Source organism: Vicugna pacos, chromosome 35 (genome assembly GCF_048564905.1).
Source record: "Vicugna pacos chromosome 35, VicPac4, whole genome shotgun sequence".
NCBI classification, from domain to species: domain Eukaryota; kingdom Metazoa; phylum Chordata; class Mammalia; order Artiodactyla; family Camelidae; genus Vicugna; species Vicugna pacos.
The window spans coordinates 18,793,698-18,812,839 of NC_133021.1; the positions used below are offsets into that span (position 1 = coordinate 18,793,698).

The 19,142-nt window shown below is 36.8% G+C and overlaps 1 protein-coding gene across 15 annotated transcripts in view; it reads right to left on the reverse strand.

The window, feature by feature from the left end:
- Window positions 1-19,142, reverse strand: part of WAC (WW domain containing adaptor with coiled-coil) — a 76,153-nt gene that overhangs the window by 55,545 nt on the left and 1,466 nt on the right. For 9 of the 15 annotated variants that reach the window (XM_072955273.1, XM_072955271.1, XM_072955277.1 and 6 more), the window contains exon 3: window positions 17,711-17,923. In XM_072955273.1, coding sequence (XP_072811374.1) covers window positions 17,711-17,917 — 207 coding nt within the window. In that variant the 5' untranslated portion in view covers window positions 17,918-17,923. The remainder of the gene's footprint in view (window positions 1-17,710; window positions 17,924-19,142) is intronic. The other 6 variants (XM_072955270.1, XM_072955276.1, XM_072955266.1 and 3 more) reach the window with 1 other exon arrangement.

Sequence of the window (19,142 nt, forward strand, 5' to 3'; positions counted from 1 at the left end):
CTAAGGGAGACAAGATTCACGAGAAACCAAGCATCCAAACAATCTGGTGCTGCCCTGGGTAAGAACAGAGAACCACAGATGTCCTTCTGATCACTCCATATCAATTCATTCAATATGTTATCACTCTAGCAATTACTCTTAATCACACATTTTTATCTATCATTTTCAGACTAGCTCAAGGATGGAAGGCAGGCGAGGTAACCAGCAGGAAGGCAGACAGGCCATGACGCGGGAACGTACCTGCAGTGCTCAAGGAACGACGAGAAAGTCGGTGTGGGAAAGCTCACCAAGAGCAGAGCAGCGTCTAGAGACAGAAGGTCAGGGTGGTGACAGTGCAGGGAGTTACAAATCACATGGCCTGTGGGCCACTGTTAAGGACATCTGAGAGCGTTTTGAGCAAAGCAGGAACTTGATATGACTGCTGCACCAAGAATAAACTGAAGACTTGGAAGGCAGGAAAGCAGAAAGACCGGTCAGGAGGCTCCAGATTATTGGTCTGACCAACTGGGAAGCTACAGTTTCTACTGCACAAAATTCGACGACTGGGAAAAGCAGGCTGGAGAGGGGAAAATGAGAGCAGCTCAGTTTTGGACACTACAATATAATCACCCTAAATAAAGTGTTTTATGGGATAACACGTGTGCTAGCCAACCCAGACTGGGGACTGGAAGGTTAGAGAAGCAACCTGTAAACTGAAGCCTGAAAAACAGGAAGGAATCCAGGAGGCAGAAGGAGAGAGAGTCATCTAGAAAGCAAGCCTGTGTGAAGTATCCATGTGGGACAGAACTCCTACTATTTTCAAAGAACTGAAACATACAGAAGAGCTAGAAAAATAGAGATGTAGCAACTTGTCCACTGAAACTTTTGTTTCTATCTTAAGGGCAATTGGAAGGCACTGAAAGATTTTTACATGAAGAATGAGCAAATGTGCTTTTCTTGGAAGACAATTATGACTGCAGTGTAGATAACGAGCTTGGGAGAGGAAGGGACAGTTATGCCACCCCTTTAATTCAGGCAAAATAGGATCATGATCTGAGCTAGAAAAAAATGAACAGATTCGAGGTCTACTTCAGAGCCAAGACCTAAAAGACTCAGTAAGTAGATACTGGGGATACAGGAGAATAACAGCATTAAGTCAGAAGTTAAGCAAACTAAAGGAAACCAAGATGCAAAAAGAATCTAAGTTCACACAACCAGTAAGTGGACAACCAGGATCTCGCCCAAACCTCAATGCTTTTTCCATCACACAGCTACAGAGACCTACACAGCACCACAAATATTTAATCATGCTAGACTATTTGCATTCTGAAAAATCCATTTTCACCAGAAGTAAATTGCCAAATTTAGGTACTAACATTTACACTCTAGTTATATACTTTAAACTTTAGACCAGTAAGGACTCTTCCCTCCATCTTAACTGGCACTCTGTAACTGCATGACACCTGTTTTATAATTCGTAAGTACCTCATCTATTAAAGTAAAAATCAGAAAAGGCTATATATTCAAAATACAAAGAATACACAAGAATTTCTGGAATATGAAACTAGTATTTCTTTCATATTTAAAAGTAAACCCACCAGAAACTGGTATTTGACCAACAGGTTAAGCCTAAAATATTTAATACTCAGTATTTTGAGTCAAAAACGATTATTTCCTGACAAAGCAAACATTTGCAATTGGTGGGCAACTTAAGACTTAATATTAGGCACTGCATTGACAAAGTTACAAACTAAACCATTTTTATATGAACAAAATTAATTTTTACAGCATATACAATACATACAATGAAACCATTATGAGTTCTGTTCGTAATATCCTGAAAAATTTCAACCTTATTTCTCAATTTAAACTTAATGAATACAGAAGAAACTATAATGCTGCTCTATCCTCTGTGCAGTGATGAAAATACTAGGTGAACACTGAAGGGAAATATTCCGAAGGTCCCCACGCAAACAAGCAGCCATACATGCTACACTTCTGGCAGGGAGAGAGTCTTGGTTACGATGGAATGGGAGGACAGACACGTAGCAAATATTTGAAACCACAAATTAAAGCTCAAGAATCAGAAGGTTCTCTTGCACACATTTCAAGTCATTTATTTGGAAAGGACCTTGGAGATTAACAATTTAATCTTGTTGAAAATGGGGACGAGGGGAGGAAAAAAAAAAAGCAGCCAGAAGTCATACAATTTGCCCATGGTCAAAAAGCTAATAACCAGCAAACAAAAACTACAACATCCAGATTTCAAGACTGGTGCTCTTTCACTTTCCCTTTTCTCACCTTAATCCTTGCTGTCATGTTAACAATGCTCCATCTCTAACAGCACAGCATCCTAAAAGATACATATACCTAGATCCAAAAAGGATTTCTCTTACAATTAGAATCCAGTTAATGTTCATAGAGTCCTGGTTCTATGATTCAATGTTTTATTTTTTTAGGCTTTAAACGTTGTTTGATAGTAGTTCTTTAACATAATGCTTTGACATGTATATTAAAAACTCAAAGGCCAACCAATAAGGATTTTCTGAAGTAACACTGCAGAAAATGAAACAGAAGCTCTCTGCTTCCCTGCCTTCCTCCACTGATACCAATTTTAATGATGTTGAAAAGATTAGACACCCGTTGTGTCTACTACATCCAGAGAGGGCTCACAAACCAAAAAACTGAAGCACCACTCTAACCAACAAGCCTTTCTCCACCTGATTTGATCAATCCTGAGCCTAGATAAGAAGAAAAAGCATTAAATGATGCACCATTTCAACATTTACAAAAACAGTGCTTGTTTAAGCCAGAAGATAGCTTTTTTGGAAACCACACATATCCTTAAGAATAAACACTGAGAGAAAAAAATTAAAGGTGACAAATAATGTGATGATTTAAAAACAACAAACATTAAAATACACATACTACAAAAAAAAAGTAGACAGGAAGCTTCAAAGCCTTCACCTTGAGGGGTCTTCCAAGGATGCTGCTGCTCCTCCTGGGAGAGCCTACAGTGTACCACGCAAGCATCTTATCATGTTAATTCTTAAATCATTAAAGATGGGTTTAACTATTAAAAACAATGAGTAACTCAATGCAAATACTGGTAAATAAGGTAGAAGGAAAGTTTATTATTATTTCAGATCAAAAACAGATTGGGACTGAAGAGAAATTAAGAATGATCTGTTACCATGGCTCTTGATTTTCAACAACATATGCATTCAATCCCAAAAGACTTCAACTGAGCCATTGCTGGACTGGAACAGTCTATAAATGAGTTTATAGTTAGAAGTAAGAAGTAAATAATTTTACTGTCAAAACGCACAAGTTCAAGAGCTTAAGTATAACATGTTAGAGCTGCATTCTTCTTTTCTTGATGCAAAATGATCTTCAGTTAACATTTTAGTCACTTTCAGGAATTAAATCACAATACAATGAATCACTATAATTAAAAATAATTAGAGCAGCAATTCTCAAGGGTACAGGAAATGGAGCACCACATGTGAGAATTTCTAGGGAAATTCTTAATTTCAGTAAGCTTGAAAAAACTCTACTGAATATTCAAATATAGGGCTATATTTGAAAAAAAGACCATCACCATCAACAAAAAACCCCACAAAAAAACCAAAACCCAGCCTATTATTCTGCCCAATACACCAGGGAAAGTAAAACTAACATCTCCTTAACTAGCAGGGCATGAATTTAAGAGGATCTGATAAACAATGATTTAGAAAAGGAACAGTCAAAAATTAGTAAAAAGTCTGTAGAATTTTAAATGTCATTTTATTATTCAAATTACATATATTATAGATAAGGCAACAGATACTAGCCTACCAAGGCCACTTAAAGAACTGGTAATAATGTGTTTCAGTTAACATGCCAATTATTTATTGCACACAATTTTTTTGAAGTTTAGTTTCCCAAAAACGTGAAGAAACCATTTGCTTCCTTCATAAACAATACCAAAGCAACTTTAATCCAACCACTCTACAATAGAAAATTCTTATTATTTTACTCTTAAATGCACTTGAAAAACTAACTTTCAATTGAAACCAACTCTGAAGTTCACTGCCACTCACTTGTTTCTCACATGTATCAGATATGTTAAATGGCATTTAAGACATTAGTTTAAAAATACTGAACACCTACATTTATATGCCAGACCCTGATACAATTAAAAAAAAAAAACCCCATAATCTCTGCCTTCTAGGAGCTTACAGTAGGCAAACTGCATATGTAAACAATTACAATTCACTCACTATAAAGGCACTGTTACTAGAAACAGGTTCAAGAAAGGTTTCATACAATAAAGAACTGGGATCCTGAAGAATTACGAGGTTTGCCAAGGAAAAGAAAAGTGGATGGGGGTGGAGAGGAGTGGTGAGGGAACAGTTTGGCTGTGAAAACACAAAGGGGACAAGAGTGTTTCATGTTCCAGGCCTGGGCAAGTAGTTCTACATGACTGAAGCTGAGAGGAAGGAGGGTGGTTGAGAAAAGTTTGGACTCTTGACAATGCTGACTCAGAAGACTTAATTCTTCAAATTTTCAAGCTGTATTTACAAGCAGAAAACCTATTCTGAGATGCCAGCTTTCCAGCATGAACATAACAGTGTTTTCTTTCCATTTCAGTGTCCTCTGTGAATACCAGATAGGAAGATTTCCCAGGTAAGTGTATAAAGCAGCAGGGAGGAAAATTCATTTACTGGGACAATTATTCCAACAAAACAACACAATGAAGACCTACAACATTCAGGCTTTAAGGGTTAATGAAGGAAATATGTTTACATTTATACTCTCAAATTTTTAGTCAGATAGCGATGCATAAGGAAGGAGACAACAGATCTACCAAAAAGATACTGCAATAGTTAGGGAAGGGGCAACAAGGTCTAGAATTCCTAACACAGCAAAGGAAAAGAATCAAGGATAACTTCCCAAGTATGACCCAGAACACGGAATATTCAAGTTAGAAATAGATTTTAAGAATTTATGAACATTATATGAAAAATGCCTAATAAGCAAAAAGACATGTGGGCCTGGAAATCAAAGAACAGGGTGTGGTAAGGCCAGAACACCTCACAGAACACTGACTTTCAGTGCAGGTAAATGAGACTCAGAGATCAGGAAGAGATCCAAACAGCAGCCCACAAAGGAAAGCCAACATAATGTAAAATGGAGTAACCATGAATAAGGAAGGAGAAATCGCTTCAAAGGACTTGAGTAAAGGAGGACTGGAAGGTTTTCAGTGGACCTGGCAACCAAGAGATTATCAGCAACTGCAAAGAGAATCTCAATACTGCAGGGAGAAGACAGGTGGACTGCAGTGGGCTAAATTTAAAAACACAGAAACTTGCATTTCTTAGTTGCACTAGCTACATTTCAAATATTTCACAGGCACATGTGGCTAGTGGCCACCATACCAGACAGCTCAGATTCTGACATTTTCAACCACACAAACGTTCCTTTGGACAGGGACCAACTGACCTAGACTTCGATTCCGAAATGTGAACAGACAACTACAAACAGTAAACATCTGAGGAACCCAGCAACGGGGAGCAGATGTACCAAACCCGAACAGGAAACCTTCTGGGAACACATATTTGTCGTGAGAAAAATAAATTTAATTTAAAATCTCCAAAGTATTTCTATTGAATCAGATTCATCAAATTATAAGGTGCTATTAAAAAATTAAAAATAAATCGCCCAAAATAAAATCTTCAATAGGTGGATAAAATGAAAACAGCTTTAAGTATAATTGCAGTACCAGAAGAACCTGCCATGCGACTCCCCCCAGAGTATAATGTACTCTCATTCACAAAGTATCCTAACACCTACTTTTTACCAAGCAAGAGATACATACGTTAGAGCCAAAAGACTTAACAAAAATTCCAAAAGAGGAAGGGTCAGAAATAGCTTTTCAAAGAGGGGGAGGGTGGCAGGAGGAGGAGGAGGAAGGAGGAAATGACTCTTTCATTAAAGTTTGGTCTTCAGGCTAGAAGAGCCCTAAGCAGAAGTACAAAAAGACCACACTCAGACACTGGGGAAGGAAAAATCCTCAAGACTCTCAAGCTGGGACTGGGAGAGTAGAGGAAAGACACAAGCATTACAATGGAAAAGCTATAAATAAGCACCATGTTTGCTACTGACTTCTCACCTGCAACAATGAATGGTCATCAATTTTAAAGTAGTCAAAAAATAAAATTTAAAAACATACAAGGAAAACTGATTTTAATGTAGCCAAAAGATCATTGTTCATGTACAGAAACAAGACGAAGACATGTCTGGGCATACAACACCTCAGATTACCACTCATAAAAAAATAACAGTTATGATTCTTTACATAAACATAAAGGCAGAGCACATATAGCAAAAAAGCTTTTAATAAGTGAAATCAACTATTATACTGGAAAACTTTCTCATCAAGTGTCAGAAAACAGATCAAAACTAAAAATGCAAAGGATTTATATCACATAGTAAGGTACTATGTAATTCAAGAACTTGATCTGAACAGAGTCCTTTGTACCAAATAGAAAAAATACACTATTTTTCTAAACAAATCTAAAAACATTTTGTTCTAATTAACTAAGTATTTTAAGACAAGGAAAACATTCTTAATTCCAAAAAGCCAATAAAATTAGAATTTAACAGAAAGCCAAGTAAAAATAATTTTTAAAATCCTGATTTACAAGATTCATTTAGAAATGTGAATGCCACACTTCTAAATATTCTTGGGCTAAAAAAGAAAAATCAAAACTGATCACATTTAGGCTTGAATTAAAATGAAATTTCTGTAACTCTGCATCAAAATCTATGCAAGACAAATAAAGCAGCAAAGTTAAAAAAAACTCACATATCAACCCATTCTTTAATATCAGAGCAAGAATCAGAAATTTCCTTATTAGTGAATTTTGATATGGTTCCCATATAGCAAGATTCCAAACAAGATTATAACAGCAATAAAAAAGAAACCCAATGACAAATACATGTCCAAAACCTATCGATCTAGACCCCTATCTTCTCATTTCTCTTGGATTCTCCCAGTATGTCAGGTTCAAGCTTGAGGTCTTTTTCAGCATATCTAACTAACCACTGTGACACCAGAATCTGTTTTTCCCTCAAAATAATCATATCAACTCCAATCCTCTTTAAATTGTCCTTCTACCATCTTAATCCAAATCCTAATCACCCCAAATCTATAGTACAACAAGCAGTGCTAATAATAAATGGCTTTAAATAACCAAAAGTTGGCTCATGTACCCCAAATCAGCACACAAAAGGACAATCTCAAAGCCTAAATGTACAGTGTGCCCACGTAGAAGGATATAAGGGAGGAAAGTAGTGAACAGTGTGTCTTCCCCTAACTGTGCTAATAACATGGTGCTGACGAGGTCAAAGTAAACAGCTAGATGTCCGCTGACAGATGACTGAATAAAGAAGCTGTGGCATATTTATACAGTGGAATACTACTCAGCCATAAAAAATAAAATAATGCCATTTGCAGCAACATGGATGAACCTGGAGAATGTCATGCTAAGTGAAGTAAGCCAGAAAGAGAAAGAAAAATACCGTATGGCATCACTTATATGTGGAATCTTGAAAAAAAAAAAAGACACAAACGAACTTATCTATAAAACAGAAACAGAAACAAACTCACATAGAAAATAGGGGGGAAGGGATAAAATGGGAGTTTAAGACTTGCAGATACTAACTACTATATAGAAAATATATAAACAAGTTCCTACTGTACCGCACAGGGAACTATATTCAATATCTTGTAGTAAACTTATGGTGAAAAAGAATATAAAAACAAATATATGTATGTTCCTATACGACTGCAGTATTGTGCCGTACACCAGAAATTGATACAACATTGTAAACTGATTATACTTCAATAAATACACATCAAAACAAAAAAACAAGTAAACAGCTCATAAGAATAACACCCCCCATAGTTCTCCCACTCTAAAGAGACCATCCTTAAGTCTTTCCATGTACTATGTAATGAACGTATTCTTCACAAGTGCACTTATTAAATGCAGAGATAATTTATTATGATCCTCTCTTCTATGCCAAAATATTCCAATACAACATCTTACTAGTATTGCTTTTTCGCTACCAGAAAAGACAAGTTCTGTGAGTAGAGTACAGGTCAAAACCCTCTGGAAGATGCCAACAGGATCCCATGCTCTTCTGGCTACTGTCATACAATTCAGAAGTAATTAAAGATTAAACCAGAAGGCCAGCACTATCTACATACACCAACCACACTAATCCTAAATTTCTTTTAAAATGCAATTACAGATGGCCCTTGACCAACACGGGTTTGAACTGCACCCGTTCACTTACAAGCAGATTACTTTTTTCAATAAATACATTTTACAGTTACATGACCTGAGGTTGGGTGAATTTGAAATGTGGAACCATGGATAAGGAGGGCCAAGTGTACAGAATTGCAACAGGGTAAGGGGTGCGGGGAGTCAGTTTGCACTCCTGACCCTCATGTTTTTCAAGGGTCAGTTGTACTCCTAAGGGTCAACTTCAAAACCATCTGCCAACACCTAACACCAGCCTGAGTGTACTGACTCCAGTGAAGGGTATTTCCAAAGAGAGAAAAACTAAAACGTTTACCACTGAACTGTCCAGAAAGTCTGATGGCATGGGAATGCGGGGGATGGATGTAGCTATGGAGTAAAAGACATTTTAGCTGAAGTCATAGTGGAGGCTTCAGACACTACCCAAACATATTCTACTGGCCTGTCCAGTTGCTAATACTGGTTAGAAACTTCTCTACTGCTCAGCATTAGTTCCACTCTGGGGCATTAAATACCACATAAGATACCATGGTTACTCATTTAACTATTTAATGTGTAACTGTACACAAATTATACTAGTATCTATGAATCAGGAAAGAAGTGAAAGAAGAAAATTCTTTAAAACTCCAGGAAACACATATGACTTGGCAAACCATCCCTCTAACTTCTAGATTCCTAATGATAAAATTCATATTCCTTAATGTCCAACTCAAGAGTGCCTCCTCCTGTGTGTACTCTCCCTAGACCTGCAGTTCAAATAACTAAATTAAACCAGAAAACTTCAGTTTTCTAGGATCCATCCCCCATTGCTCTGATTCATGGTAATTCAGAGGGAGTCAGACAACTTATAGCTTTAAAAACCTCTCAGGTGATTTGATTAAACAGCCAAATTTGGGGAAATAACCCTAAACGTGTGTTTTGGTTTGCTCTTCCATCTAGCCTAAGAAGTCTCTCAGCTGCAGAGTTCTGGACATGAGCAGGTGGCTAGTCAGAACTGCCCTGCGGCCCTCCTTCACCGGGCTCTCACTGGCCAGACTCCTCAATTGGCAATTGACAGACTCAGTATTTTCCTTCCTAACTCTTGAAGGGAGAAGGTAGCAGTAGCTTGAGACCTAGGGCTGTTTATCTGACATTGGCTTCTAATTAGTCATAGGGATAAAAAACCCAATAATGCATTAGGTACTTAGCTAAATGCTTTATAAGTGTTTCAGATACAGAATTTTCATTTAACTCTACAACAATCCTAGGGGAGCAGACACAAAAACACGGATTAAGTAGTATGCCTGAAGTCACCACCCAGCTACAAGTGCCAGAGACTGGACTTCAATGCAAATCTAACTGAAGGACAGCTTCAACCATCAGCTAAAGAGCTAAGTATTAACATTCTCTAAGCACTAAAAAAGTACACTGGTTAGTCCTCTCATATAGCTTCTGCCAATACCAAGTGTCTGTTGAAAGTACTGTGCAAATATACTAAAAACAAGACAAACAAAACCATAATATGAGACCATTTTTAATAAAAACTCTGCAAAAGCTATTTATAGAATCGTTTTGGTGTTTCACAGCATAAGAATGGGTCTTATGTAAACTACTGATTAACTCCAAATGATAGGATCTGAGGTCATTTTTCCCCTTTCCCTGCATTTCCTAATTTTTCAATAAATATGTACTAACAACGAAAAATTTTAGTGTAAGCAGTACTACATAATTCAAGGGCCTGTTAATTCCAATTGTACCTAGCATAAATATGGTATTTCAGAAATCAAGCATATAAAATACTTTAGAAAAACAGGAACACGTGTCAAGTAGGCCCACGGGTGCTCATATTCTCCAGAACTGTGCTATCCAATTCAGTAGCCACTAACCACATGCGGCAAGCAGCCATGTGAGATGTGGCTAGTCCCTACGGAAGTATGCTATGAGGGTAAAAGACCAGATTGCAAAGACTCTGCACAAAAAAAGGGTTTGTAAAGAATCAGAATCTTATTAAGAGTTTTTAAAATATCAAGCATGTGCTGAAATGATAACATTTGGGGTACATTACGTTATACAAAATATACTACAATTAATTTCACTTCGGTTTTACTTCAACACGACTACTAGAAAACGTGCTGTGCATTTGTGGCCACACCGTACTTCTACTGGGCAGTGCTTCTCTCTGTTACTCACGTGCAGCCAGCAACACGGCCACCATCTGGGATCTTGTTAAAAAGGCAGACCCTTGGGTCCCAGCCCAGAGCTGCTGAACTAGAATGTGCATTTTAGCGAGATCCCCAGATGATTAGGACACACATTCAAGTTTGAGAAACACTGTTCTAGAAAACTGCAGTTTCATTTCCCTGAAATCATCATGACAACCCAACATTCTTTCATCCACCCATTTGCTAAAATGCTCCAAGGTGTTAGGCATTGTTCTAGGCAACAGGAATACAAGAGGGTAAAATCATTAACAAACTTACTCCCTGTTCTGGTGGAACATCTTCCAGAGGACAAGCAAGCTGTCGGCTCAACACTTGTTTTGAAAATGCAGACTTGTTTGGGTGATACTGATTTATCAGGACTATTTGAGCATAACACAAACTTCCCACTTACGACCAATTTCACCTCTTGCCAAACACTAGCTGCACCAGCTGAACCAAGCTACACAGGAATTCACAATGCAGACACACACACCTCAAACATCTGCCAGCTACCTCAGTTCATGGTTGAGTCACACCTCCCACAGCTGGTTACAGCTTTCAGGTAACCCTCCTTCCATCACTCCACAACGCTTCACAAGGTGCAACCCCCTTCCACGAGCTAGTTTCAGGTCTTTGTCAAGGTAAAGTCCCATACTGACTGTACTGTTAATGTACTCCTTCACATGTAACCTGTGTACCTGTATACCATTTAACAAGTCATGCTAAGATTTCAGTAAGGTTCCTCTATTTTTTAATGTCACTGACAATGTTTTTGAATGCTGTGCCCCTAACCATTTTCCCATAAATTCTGAGGTGCAATTTTACAAGGCATGGTAACTTTCAGGAACACATGCCGTAACAGAATGACTGTAAGTAACATCAGGTCACTGTAAGTACAAGGAAGAAACCGAGCAGCGGAGAGGACAGAAGACAGGGCTGGCGTTGCAGAGTGATCAGGACAGGTGAGGCACTGTGAGAGGAGGCACTTAAGCAAACACACTGAAGTGAGACTACACCAAGTGCACATACAGAAAGAGAAACATCCCAGGAACGGGGAGCAGAACGTGCAGAACGAGACAGGAACGAACCTCCTGCAGGGCCCCCCATATGGACAGAGGAGCACAAACAGGGCAAGGAGTGGCAGGTGACGAGGCTGAAGAAATCCCCAGATGCCACGTTACACAGGGTCTATTACAGGTGTTGGTAAGTAAGAGAGTCAAGGGAGGATTTTGAGCACAAGTGATGTAAGCAGACTGGCACTTTAACTGGACCCCTCTGGCTACTTCCTGTGTGGGGAGATAACTGCTCGAAGCCAAAGGGACGCAAGGACACCATGCAGGAGGTGCTTGGAGAGTCCAGGTAAGAGGAGGAGGTAGCCAGGACTACAATAGCTGATTTTAATTATAGACAATCCCAGGCTTACCATGGTCCAACCTAGGATTTGTTGACTTTATGATGGTGCGGAAGCAATAGGCATGCAGCGGGAACTACACTTCTAAGTTTCAGGCTTTCCCAGGCTGGCGGTTCCACAGTCTGACACCCCCCAGTGACTGGGCTGCAGCTGGGAGGCAGCAGAGCTCCCTGTCAGCCACAGGATGAGAAGAGGAAATACCGATACACTTACAGCCATTCCAGACCTGACAACCATTCTGCTTTTTACTTTCAGTACAAAAGTCAATAAATTACATGAGATATTCAACACTTCATTATAAAACAGGGTTTTATTAGATGATTTTGCACAATAGTAAGCTAATATAAGTTTTCTGAACACATTTAGGGTTGGCTAGACTAGGCTATGGTGTTCTGGAGGTTAGGTATATTAAATGCATTTTCAACTGAAGACAGTTTATCGGAATGTAACCCCCCCCATTAAGTCAGGAAATATCTGTACTGAGAAGTGGTTATAGCTGGAGCGTAACTTTAGGGTAAGGAAAAGGTTCTGTGTATAGCTTATCAAAAGCTTACGGAAAGACTTGCTTTCTAGCTTCAACAATTAACAGTAGGCTAAATACTTTAATTGGATTATACATTCATCAGTAAAACAAATAATCCTGATCAGCTTAATTCAAAGGGTTGGAAAAACAATTCAAAAGGGATTTGAAAATTATGAATCATCATATAAATCTTAAAAAGACTCTTGACAGTATATACTTTCAAGCCCTTATTTAACTGGTTTTGAAATGACTGACAAATAGCACCTACAGTACTTAGTATGAGTCCCAGAGCAGAATCCAATTGTAGCTGTGATCCCAGTTACAGAACCCCTAGAAAGATACCCTGGCTTATTGCTGTCTCCACTCTTTCCAGCATCGTAACAAAGTTACACACTACATACACCAAAACCATTCTGTACAACAGAATAAAACAATAAACAGATGCTTAACAGAAAGACATTCTAGAATTTATACATTTTCTGTGTATTACGGACCAAAAATCCTAACTATGTTACACCAAGAACTTTAAATACATCTTGCATAACTGAAACAGTTCAATTATGACTGCCTTAAAAGAGCAAAGTAAACCATTCCAAAATATTTTTGGTTGTGAAACAGAAATCCATTATATCATAAACAACATATAACCACCTGTTTAAAAACAACCAAAATGTTAAAATGTGATGACTACAAGACAAATGACATGGTATGTGTCCAAATATATATGCACAACTGTTTAGAGCATTTGTATTTCCTAAAATTAAAGAAATACTGAAGAACTGAAGAGCTGAAATATTAAGATGGCTAGTCTGCCAACCTTACTCTGTTTAAATGGAATTCCTGTTTTCTGTGGTCTTTTTTTAACTGACCTATGGAACCCAATGCAAACACATCTGCCTAGTTTATTATCTTACTCTATCTTAGACAAATCTAGGTAATATTTTTCCATTTTCACTAGACAGGAAAACACTTAACATCAGTAAATTTTAGATTCTGTATGAAATTTCTAAGTTGTTCTGAAACAAGCCTCTGTCTATGTGGGCTTAACCTGAAAAAAATGGCTTCTTCCTAATAACATTTTAGCAAGCTTTCATGTTAAAACTGATTTTTAAAAGTAGAACACTGACATGTTAACTTAGTCTGGGACTACACAAATACATTGTACCAAGTCAATGCCCTGGGTTTGATATTATACTATACCAATGTAACCAAAGCATTAAGAGGATACAAGCAAAATCTTTATACTAATTTGTGCTACAACAAACACTAACCAAGTAAGCTTCCAATATGCCTAAATGTTTCATCTCTGACAGTGTACACAATTCACCAGAGTAGAGAACTAATTTCTAGAGTAGAGAACTAATGTCACTCTTGGTTCATTTTATACAAGTAAATCTTCCCTCATTTGTAGACTGTGAAACAGGGATACCATGTGTTCTACCTATCTTACAAGGTCAACATGAGAATCAAATGAGACTGTTCATTTTTCTAGTACTTTCTAACATTACAAATGCAAAGCATGTTTTGTATTATTCCAAATATTATTCGAATAACTAAAAGGACATATTGTACAATTATCAGTCTATTATTCAATGGGACAAGATTAAATCATTGCTACTTTTAAAAATATAAAAACACCAATTATCTCCAAATATTCCCTACTGAAAAATCTCCTTCAAATGTTATATTTTCATTTGAAAATTAGATGAATATACATTTCTGAATTTCTCCAGATATGGCTACTAGCAAAACAAAATAAAAACCTACAGTATGTAGCTACAAACTTTTAAATCTTTAGAAACAGTGGTTATAAAACCATGAAGGGCAATTTTACCTTTGTACTTAAAGATACCCGGATTGCTAACTAAGAAGCTATGCAAAATCAGTGAAGCCTCACAGATCAGGGAGCCAATCAAGGGCAGTATTTTTCAATTATCCAATTAAGCTAAGCTGTCTCCTCTCAAAAGATGTTTCTAATAAGTACTGCAAACATATCTCTAAAGTTTCTTAGAGTTAATTCTTAGAAGTATAATGAGAAAAATGGGACAACCCCCAAGAGATTGAAGTTATGTGCAACAGCTTTTCAGAATCCCTGTAAAGGTATCCTTCCTTCCTAGACTCATTTGTACTATCATTCTTAGAGTTACTTGGTAAAATTATCATTAGAACTAGTCAAGAAAAACATACTTGAACGAGCTGGAAGAGTCTGAAATTCCATGAAAGTACAAATTCAACCTGCACTGTATACTCACTTCCAGGGTAGGTGTCAGCTGTACCTTTAAAAACATGTCTAAGCTACAAAAACAAACCTAACAACTGTACCTTAAGATTCTTGCTTTGGTTATTTTTAAACAAATGATTATTTTTCACAGATCATTGAAATAAATAAAAATAACTTATTTCACCAACTTAAAGAACCTTTTAAATGAGTTATACTATCACATAATTTCCCTTAATTACAATAATCTACATTCCCTTCCATAAATCCTAAGGGATAAAATCTCTAATTCTCTAAACTGTACATACTATGTTGGAATAAATCCTTCTTAACTGTAGATTTCTGGTAGTGACAATGCTTCTCAATCCCTGCTTTCTGACTTCTTATAGTATTACCTTGAAGTCCTTTTATGTATTACTCTGAATTGGCACTTTTCAAGGAAATCCAACGTGCCATGGAAAAAAAATCTAGAATTTATTTGGAAAAAAAAAATGCTGTGATGTGGAAAGATGCCAGTAAAGACCAATCCTGGGCAGGGGTTGGGGGAAGCACATCTCACAGGTGTTTAACTTGCTTTGTAAAATGCAAGTTACAAATCATAGCACACAGACCTTCAATTTATTTAAACCATTGTATTTTTTAAAATCCTAAAATAAAAATCATTTTGAAATTAGTTCAAAAATACAGTGACTTGTTCTTAAATTAAGTTGTTACTTACACACACAGAGAGGACACAGATAATCCAATTCACTTGCATTTGACTTTGGACAATGGGTTTGACCGTTAGGTGAATATGTATCTATATGTATATCTGAATTCATATTTATTTAAAGATAAAACTCTAAGGAATTCAAGTGCCTGTAATAAAATTATACATATGCACTTTAAAATCTTAGTTTCAAACACTCATTAGCAATACAATAAAACATCTGGAGTCAGAAAGCACAATGACTAAATATCTATGTGTTAATTGAGGGAAGAATCACCACTTTACATTTTTAAAAAGAACTAACATCAAAGATGCACTCTGAACTCAAGAATGGAGATTCTCCTATTTTTTACAGTATTCATTACTATTCCTACATAGTGTCAGGGAACATGTCAGCCAGGTATATTAGAGATGATACAGACAGGGACGGCATTAGCATTGAAAGGGTCCAGGGGAAGACACGCAAGCAGCTAAAAAGCCAACTAGAAAGTGGGGCTTAACATTGCAAATGACTAGATCAGATCAGAAAAATGTTTCTTACAGAAGGAGCTAAAGAAACATCAGCAAGCAGATGCAAACAAAAAGGAAACTAAAAGCCAACAACAGGTATCTGATGTATACACAGGAAGTAAAACTAAAATCAAAAGGAAGATAAAACAGAACAGAAAAAGTAGGCAGCTAAAACATCACTAGCTCTCCAGAGTCAAAGCCTTTAAGAATAGCTTCAAGGCCAGGATGACATTTTAGCATTACTTCCAGGAATACCACACAGCTGTTAACACAGAGCAGATGCCCAATGTTTGCTGAGTGAATAAGCAACAGAATGTTCTTGGGATTACTTCACCTGTAAAAGAATTTATCAGGCATGGTTCCCTGTAAATGTACGACAGCACTTTCAGAAGTTTCCTAGAGTACCTAAACTGACCTCTTCCCAGGTTTGGGTGTAGATGATAAGAGTAACCGGATCATAATTACGAAGAGAATCTTAGATACTTATCTACAAGGAGATGAAGTGCCACATCCTATTTTGTCACAATCACCAAAATCTTAAAAATAAGGCACAATACAGTACAAACAGTACCTGCCTTCTAAGAGGTAACATTTGTGTAGCGTATTTCATTTCAAAAGTGGTTAGTAATAGAATCTTAACACTATGGAAAGTTTACCCACAAAATTGAGTATACTAATAGTTTAATTTTGCCAAAATACTTCTAACAACCAAACCCACCTGCTGTTATTTATAAACAAAAATAGTTTTACCTGCATAAGTAGGACAAAACTATGCTGTATTCAACAGAACTGTATTTTGCTCCCATTCAATAACCCATCTAAATTATTCCACCTCAATACAATCTTCTGATCACTATTAATTTCCTCAACCCAGTAATTATATACAAAGGAGACCAAAGTTTCTCAGTATCTCGTCATACTTAATATAGCTGATTTCTATCCTGGGGGCAGAAAAGAGAACCAGAAGATGCGGGATTTTTTTTTTTTTTTAAGTAAGCAAAGTATTGAGAAGCTAGTTGAAAATCAGAGATAGAAAGCCTGAGAAAATCTGCTGAACTTCCTTAGAAGCTTACAAGAGCATAGTCAACATGGTACACTTATTTTGATACATGTTACTTATTTAGCAATTTAAGATCTTATAGTGGGAAAAAATAAAGATTCTTAATCACCTTACTGAGATTGGCTTGTCTCTCAATGCATGCTTTAGACATGAAATCTGGTATTTTGGAAAATTTGGGGCACATTAAACCCGAAAAAAATTAAGAGTTTACTCTTCCTCAGCCTCACACCACAAAGAACCTGAGGGAAGTTATCAGCTGAAGATAACAGCAGAATGCAAAAGAAATGAGGCTAAACTTTTGAAAACGTGAATATTTAAATAAATAATATAGAAGTTACATCGATATGGTTTTGGAGAATATATGACTTCTTCTAACTTGTAAACTATCTCAAAAATCCTACTAAGTTTTTAAATCCATAACTTACCATTAGGAAACACATCTGAACTCCTTAAAAAATTCAAGCAGAAACAAGGTTCTCAAAATAAAACCAAATAAACTGAAATCTCTACTTGAAAAGACTTAAGTTCCTTTCTTGGAAAAATGTTCTGATTTCTCTCAACATTAGTAAAGCACTGGCAAACTACATTCATAAAGGCATTCTCTATCAGTCATTGAAGTCCATTTTTAGATGCTCAGATCAGCATCTTATTTCTACAGTAATTTGTTTAGGAATCAAATAAACTAATATGCTGTTGACAACCATATAGTAATTTCCACAAGTTGGAAATAATACTGCCACCTTTTATTCTTATACAGAATTATTGTTTAAAATAAACATGTGAAAGTTTCAACAAAAAAGCTACTCACCACCATCCCTCTCTCTAACTCTGTGAATATGCACATTTTTGGCCTTACTGTGACCTGTGCTGTCACTATATTTGTTTTCAGGACTATCAGATCTTCGCAACATTTTATTTGGTGGTGAAGGATCTGCGGCGTCTCGCATTTTTTCATGTCTGTGATCACCACTACTGGGGTGACTCTTCGATGAATACTTAAGTGCCTGTAAAACATCACCCCCCCAAAAAAGAGAGAAAGAATTGAAACTTTAAACTTCCTAAAGTTAATTTTAGCATAAAACTCAGTATACTGACTTCATTAAGTTTTAAGAATTTCTATCAATAAAATTAAAATTTCCTTTTTCAATTCTGCCTTTAAGTCATTCAGACAAAACCCAAACATTTAAGAGTTACTGTAAGGCTCCTTGTACAAATCATAGTATCATGTTAAGAAAATTTCCTCCATTAATAATCTTGTAAACAGAAGAAATCGAACAGTTAATACATTAATTCCTCAAAAAATTTTTCTGAGAATTAGAGTTTAGTCTACATAGAAATGTAGACTAACTGATGTGCTATATAAAACTATAAGTAAGCATAAACATGATTCTGCAAACCTACAAAAAAAAGGAAAGCACTAGCTTCTACAATTCTGATTCAAATAAAGGATTTTAGACCTAACAACTATTTCTGCAGATGCGGGAAACAAATTTTTGGTATAAAAAAGTTGGCTGATGCTTCTACCCTATCATAATGGAACTCCCTCAAAATAATTTAACAAAGACATTTAACACATTTAAGAGAACCATGATACAGTATTCTTTTAAAATGCACTAATCATGTTTTAGAAGGTGTGATTCAATAGGTTTTAATCTTTTGACTTACCCAAACGTAATGATCAACCTTTTACACATCCCAAGACCTAGGGTTTTTAACTTGAGCTTTAACAACTGGTGCTGGCCAGTAACGGAACTATCAACTTAGAAACCTGCTCTCCTATCCTTTAAGTGATTAGCTGTAGAAAGTACTTACTTCTAGTGTTATCTGCAAGTTAACGAACCATTTATGAGACTTTTCCCCCTCTGGAAAACAGGGGCAACTTCTATCATAATTTCTTAAAACTTTACAGGCCGCCACTGCAGTAACAAAAAAAGGAACCCACATACCTAGAACCATCTACATGAGACTCAATAGCCAAGTTTCCAAAGATCTCAATTCCTACAGGAAAAAAAAAAGCCCCCTAGTACGGCAATTATTTGCACCAAAAACAAATCGGGAAAGGACAGTGACTTACAACACGCTTGAGAATGGCAAATCAATCACTGGTTTCCTCCCAGGCCGTCCAACTCATTTTAATACCTTTACGTTAACTTTTGGTTCCCCAACACGATAAAGAAACATGGTTCAAGAGTCACCTACCACCTCACCCAACGATCCCTTCGCACCCAAATAATAGAGCC